Here is a 6535-nt window from a genome sequence, read left to right on the forward strand (position 1 = left end):
TCTTTATTACAACTCCGAATTATACATATTATGTATATAGTATATATGATCTGTATTTCCAGGTGAAGAAATTGAGGCTCAAGGAAGCGAAGAAATTGCCCAAGGCCCCAAAGCCAGTGCAAGGCAGAACCTGGATTTGAACCCCAGCCCTAAACTCCGCCTCCTATGGAAAAGAAAATTTGAGCCTTTGCCTTCTGAAAACAGGTAAGGTCACACGACGACGCGAAGCGCTGACTAGCCGTCCTAAAAGACTCATTCCTTCCTAGGGGGTCCCGGTAGAACTCAACCACCACCTGCCACATCAATGAGGTTACAAACTGCCTGCCTCAAGGCACATTTGTGGGACCCTACGGGCCAAGGGATGCGGCCCTGAATTCCGAGACAGCCAAGAACACCTCCTCCCCTTTGCCAAATGCCTGCCCACGGGGCCTCCCCAAAAATCAGGGCAGGGAGAGAATGGAGCAGTGTCCAGGAAGCCAGAGCACCCCCCACCGTGACCCATCTCCAAGGTGCCTACTGCCCAGCATCCAAGGGTACACAGTGGAAGAAACCAGACGTTCTGCATGAGTGAAACATTTAGCGATTTACAAGGAGCATGAGTGAAGTGGTACGGGACAGCACGTGGAAGCTTTGGAGACCCCCGACATGAGTTCCAGCCACTTAGGAGCCCCAGGCCCCTTAGCAAATCGCCTCACCCTTGGTGCCTCAGTGTCCCCTTCTGTACAACAGGGATAAATGCATCCACTTCAAGTCAGTCGGTATGAGCATTCCATGGAAATGCAAGCAAAGACCTTGGACAGTGACCAGCCTCCAGGAAGCGTACCGGCACCTGGTACAATGTTATAATCAATAAGGAGCCAGATCACGGCACTTCCTCCACGTACATCCCCTTCCTTCAAATGAGCTACTGAGTCCCAGGAAGAGAGAAACAGATGAAGAAGTAGGAAAAGCATCTCGGGAAGAAGGAGAGGATCTCCGTGCTTTCCTAGTAGAAGGAAGAGGAAGGGACAGCTAACATACTGGCCGATGAGCCCGGGGCCAGCCCTCCCTCCCGTGCAGAAGTTAATCCTAGACTTTCTTGGGTGTGCAACCGGACAGCCCTCCACAGGCCGCAGGGTGCCTGCTTCGGGTCAGCGAGTGTTTAATCATTTGGGACCCCTCGGAAGGATGGCCTCTGCCTACCTCCCTGGCCTCGCCTGCCGCCCCAGCGTCCGTCACGCCCTATGGTGATGGCACTCCAGCCGCGGCCTCTGCCCACTGCTCTCAGAGACACCAAGCGCTTTCAAGCCCCTGTGCTGTTGCGCAAGCCGCTCCCTCTGCTCAGCCTGCCCGCCCCTCTAGTACCCGCCACCTGCAAAACTGTCTCTGAAGGCCCGCGACGCACTCCCACAGCAGCTTGCCCACCTGTCATCGGTCATCACAGACTAGTAATAATGGTAACTAACATGTGCAAAGCTCTGATTAATATCTAAAAGGCCCTGCGCTGAGTTTCTTACCCAGGCATCTGTCCATCACCAGCCAGCAGCAAGGTGGCAGCTTCAGGAGGGAAACCTGGGTTGGTTAGCCCGGGCCACCTGTCCACCCGCTGCTCGGCTCTCCCCTCCCCTTCTCACCAGTGAAGCTGTTATCCCACGGTGTCCTCGCTATCTGTTTCCAGGCCTGCGTCTCCCCCGCAGAGGGGAGCCCTGATTGCTGCTTGATTCATCTTGAAATCCCTCGCTAAGCACAAGGTCTACAATGGAGTAAACATCTATCGAATGAACCCACAAATCCTGGAAAATGGCAGCCAGATGTGAGAGGCTAACTCACAGACTTCCCGGGGACAGGCCCACGCTGGACTCCAGTTCCCAGGAGTCAGGCCTCCCCAGCCAAGAGGCTTTCCCTGTCCTGAGAGCTAGAGGCAGAGGAGGTCTGACTCCCCCAGACTGGAGGCGGTGGGACCTTTGACAGCCCAAGGCAGAGGAGGAAATGGTGGTGATGGTGACGATAATCGTTTCCTGCATTCCTGCCCACACCAGGTGCTGCACTAAGCACTTTCTGTGCATTATTATCTCACAGAATCCTCACAACCCCACGAAGTAGGCAGTACTATTTGCTCCCATGTTACAGATGAGAAAACCAGGACTCAGAGAGAGCAGTAATTTACCTGTCATCACACAGCTTTTAAGTACCGAGCTATCACTTGAACTAAACCTGGCTGGTGCTCGTGGTCTGCAAACTTTGTAGCTTTCTGCAGGAGGCAGGCTGGTCCAAGCCCTCCCTGAGCCCAGCCTCTAAGATGTGCTCGGGCTAAAGAAGGTTTGTCCTGATCTCTGCTGGCAGAATGCCCTGTGGGACCCACTATATGCCAAATGGTTCAAGTCCGAGGTGCAGGCAGGGTACAGGCTGGGGCAGCTAGTTGGGGGAAGGCAGCAAGGTTGGGTGGGGTTCTTGAGGGTCCAAGTACGGCACAGGAATCCAGGAATGTGCCTTCCCCCATCTGCAAAACCAGGCTAGCTGCAACCTCTGCTGGCCAAAGAAAGGTCCCTCTGGGGATGGGACTGGTTTTGAAAAGAAACTGAGGCCCTAGTTTCCAATGAGTCCAAATGGGCTCAGCCGAAAGGTTCTGGCCTTGGGGAAAATCCCACCTTCCTGTGTCAGCATCCCCTTCCCCCTGTCCCTCAGGCTCCCAAACAGACTTAGCGGCTAGATTAGGATTTAACCTTCCCTCCAGCACCAGTGACCGGAATGAAGTCTGAGCATACGTTGGCCTTGCCCGCGTGTCCTTCCAGGAGGCAAGGAGCCTCCGCACGCTAACCAGAGAATGTGCAGGTGAATGTCCCAGTGGGAGGAGGTTGACAGAGGGACAGGGAGGGTCAACTGGTCTTCCTGAAGGAGCCACTGCAGAGGCCGGGACCAGGAAACGGGTCAGGAAGGTTTCAGGGTGGGCGACACTGTTGGGTACGCTCCAGTTGACCAGAGGGTTCAAAGTCGAACGTCCAGAGTGGCCTGGGTGACATCTTGTCTCCAGCATCTTGCTGGCAGGGGGGAGAGAAGGGGCCGGGGAAATCTGTGTGGGATGGCTCTGTGAGCAGGCGGCGAGCTGAAAGGACTCGCTCACCAGGGCCCACAAGCCGCCTGCAGGCTGGAGCTTTGTGACCAAGCTGGGGGAAGATGTGGAAACTCCCCCGGCCCCTGCAGAACCACCCTCCAGGACTCCACAGGCTGCTCCTGCCTAAAAGAGACACACCCCACTCAAAACCACTAGGAAGGGCGCCAGTATTTACCTAAGAGCATTCCTCCCGACCCGCTCCACTGCACCAAGCACTTCACGTGGGTCCCCTCGCCACCCCTGCCCACGGCCAGAGTATTAGCCCCATTGTCTTAGAGGCAACTGAGGCTCCTGGAGCCCAAGTGCCTTGCCTTCCAGCCCAGCGCCAGTCACTGGCTGAGCTAAGAAGCTTTATTACCAACCTAGGGGGAAGCCTCCCAGACGGAGGGTTTTCCCCCTCGCTGTTTCACCAGCCGCAGGAAATGGCAGGGCACTCAGGAAAGTACCCCGTGGGCTCAGGCGGCTAATGACAGGCCCCTTCCAGAGACAGCCCTGCGGGAAAGGGAGCCTGGTACCTCGGGGCCCTGGGTCCTCCACAGAGGGCGATTCAGAGGCGGCACCTGGTGCCCGCGGCCGCGGGGAGCTGGTGAGCGCTTCTGACAGCGAGAACAGGGGCCCATTATGTGGAATCCAATCACATGGGCGCGCAAGCAGCTCGGCTTTCGGTTCTGAGAAGCGCTTATGCAGCCACCTCTCTCCCCGCTCCCGAGTGCCCGGGAGTCCCGGGTCCCAGGCTTTGAGCGCGGCCCTCCCGGGGACACCGGATTCAAAGCTCCCCTCGGCTCAATCATCCGCTCGGGGCTGGGAGCTGCATCAGCAGCGGCTCCCGAGGAGCCGGGTCCAGACTGGGGGAGGAGGAGGGAGGGAGGGAGTCTGCATCAGGGAAAGGAGGCTGGCAGCGGGCGCCTCCCCCTCCCTGCGTTCCACTCGGGCGGTCTGGGCAGCTCAGCCTGGGCGCTCCGGGTGACCTTGGGCAGACCCCTCCGCGCGACCTCTTTGGGGCGGGTTGCACGGGTTCTGCCCATCCCAGGCTCTCGGGGGCGCTCCTCGGGCCGGAGTCGGGCGCGGGACTCGGGAGGAGAGGCGCGCTCCTGGCGCGGGGACCCGGCAGCCCGCGCACGGCGGCCCTTTGGAGAGGCCGGGAGCACCTCCCGCCGGGAAGAAGCGCGCGGGGTCTCCCGGGGCCGGCGGGCGCTGTCAGCTGGAGCCAGCAGCGGGGCGGGTCCGCACGCGGGGGCGCCCGCCCTTGGGGACCTTTCCCGCCCGGGCAGAAGCGCTCCCTGCGGGGATCTGGCGCCGCCACGCGAGGGGGCGGCGCCCCCACGGCGGGCCCCGAGGCTGGGCGCCCCGGCCGTTTGATGCTGGTTGTGGCTCCCGCTTCGCGGCACTGCCACCCCCTGCAGAAGCAGCCGAAATCCCACAGGCTGCCCCAAGAGCGGGCCCCGGTGGCCCCGGCCAACAGCCTGCCGATGCGCCCCCTACCCCAGCCTCGTCGTAGGCGCGCCAGACCCGGAGAACGCCGCCACCCCAGCCCGACTCCCCGGCCTGCGCTCCCCGCACCCGCCGTTCCAGCGCCCCCTCCCCCAATTACCTCCAGCCGCCGGCCCTTGGCCCACGCGCCCCACACACCCCCGACCAGACCTTCCGCGGCTGGGACCACCTCCCCGCCGCGATCCTCATCCCCGCCGGCTCCAGCCAGGGAGGGGCGGCGTCGCCGGGGAACTCACCCGCTCTCCCTAGCCCGGCCCCGAGCGGCTCCGGCCCTGGCTCTGTCAGTCGGTCCCCGAGCCGCAGCTGCCCGTGCGGCGACAGAAGCTGGCTGAGCCCGGCCGCCAGCCTCCGCGCCGCCCCTCGGCTCCTCCCCCTAGGCGGGGCCTGAGCTCCGGGGAAGTGGGTGGGCACGCTCACCCCGCTCCTCCCGCCGCCCTGGGAGCTCGCAGAAGGGTCCCGGCACCCTGGGGGTGCGGGCCCCTCCACTGAGCAGCGGAAGTCGAGGGCCATGGACGTTGCCAGGCTTCGGAACAGTCGTCCTTACAGTCTTCCCCCCTTTCCACGCCCTCTCCTCACCATCACCAAACGCGGAAAGGGGGAAGCACAAGACTGCATTCCTGCTCCCATTTCGTGGAAGGGCATCATGAAGCCCAGAGGGGAGCAGTAACCTGCCCGAGGTCAGACAGAATCAGTACCAGTGCCAGAAAACCCAGGTCTCCTACCTCGAAGGCCTGCGCAGCCTGAGTCTGAAGCCTTTCCGGGACCTCAAGAAGCCCAACTAGGCCTTGCCCTGGGGACAGGTTTGTGGGGGCAGGTTCCCCAGACGGGGCGGGGGTGGGGGGTGAGGAGAGATCGGTGGGAGCTTGGGGGTTGTGGCCTGCGACACGGACTCTCATCATTTTCTCTTTGTGTAAAGAAAGGAGGCTAAGCGAAGGAGGAAGGAAGTGGTCGTACCTCCGCTGACGTCCGTCACTGTCTGAGGTGTGCAGCCTCCAGAAAGGGACTGCACTCCGGAGATCTAGTGGTAAAAATGAAAAAACGAAAAGCAAAACACGCCGAGGTGGTTTCGATCATCGAATTCGAGCCTCTTTCCGGGGCTGAAGGCCTCAGCACTCTGAACACCATCTTTTTTTTTTTTTTTTTTTTTTTTACAGGATCTAACTATTTTTACGTCGCTGTTGAGAGGGCCCTACTCCCCACCCCACCCCCCAGGAAGAGAAGAGAAAGTTAACAAAGGGAAAAAACCCATACCAAAACATTCTCTGGAATCCACACTCCCTGAACACTGGCTTTAGAACAATAGAATTCTCTTGTCCACAAAGGGCCTTGTTTCCTGAGCTTTCTCCGCCTCAGCTTAGAGCCCCAGGCAGCCCAGGGCCAGTCAGTGATGGTGCAGACAAGGTTTAAGTTTGGGGAGTTTTGGGGTGATGCGCAGTTTTTCACGTCCCAGCAATCCAGTTTGAAGGAAGAATTCCTCTTGGCCATCACACTAGCAATGTCCTTTTGCGGTGGCCGGTAGAACCTGAGTTTAGGGATTTCCTGTTTGCTAAGGCAACTCAGTAACCTTCCTTGGGGAAGGTGAAAAACTCAGGGCTGGGCTTGTTCCAGGCCCTGGGGCCCCTCAAGTCCTCTGAAAGCCCCCTCCCTCATTCACACCCCCCCCCCCCCGGCTCCCTCTTAGTTCATTAATAATCCAGTGGTGAATGACACTGTTTCAGAAGGAGCAGTTAGAGAGCAGAGCAGGTGGGGGAGAAGACATAAAGCGATGTTTAAAATAACCCAAGGGGATCATTGTTCTCCACAGAATGTTTCCGTTGATTTATCGAGAAGAGCTGTCGGCTCAGAGGGCGGGAATCCATCTAAGGCAGGTATTGAACTTGGAGCCTATGTTCCTGACATGAAGCCTTGAGGATGGGCCCAAATCCCCATGTTGTATTGTTCATTCACACCTGT

General features: G+C 59.3%; 1 protein-coding gene across 2 annotated transcripts in view; it reads right to left on the minus strand.

Moving 5' to 3' along the window:
- Positions 1–5146, minus strand: part of PPP1R16B (protein phosphatase 1 regulatory subunit 16B) — a 101131-nt gene extending 95985 nt beyond the window's left edge. The window contains exon 1 of one of the 2 annotated variants that reach the window (XM_040447066.1): positions 4819–5146. In XM_040447066.1, coding sequence (XP_040303000.1) covers positions 4819–5092 — 274 coding nt within the window. In that variant the 5' untranslated portion in view covers positions 5093–5146. The remainder of the gene's footprint in view (positions 1–4818) is intronic. The other variant, XM_040447067.1, reaches the window with a different exon arrangement.
- Positions 5147–6535: the final 1389 nt, after the last annotated feature.

The sequence above is a fragment of the Herpailurus yagouaroundi genome, unplaced genomic scaffold (assembly GCF_014898765.1).
Source record: "Herpailurus yagouaroundi ecotype Mexico unplaced genomic scaffold, PumYag 196, whole genome shotgun sequence".
NCBI lineage: Eukaryota > Metazoa > Chordata > Mammalia > Carnivora > Felidae > Herpailurus > Herpailurus yagouaroundi.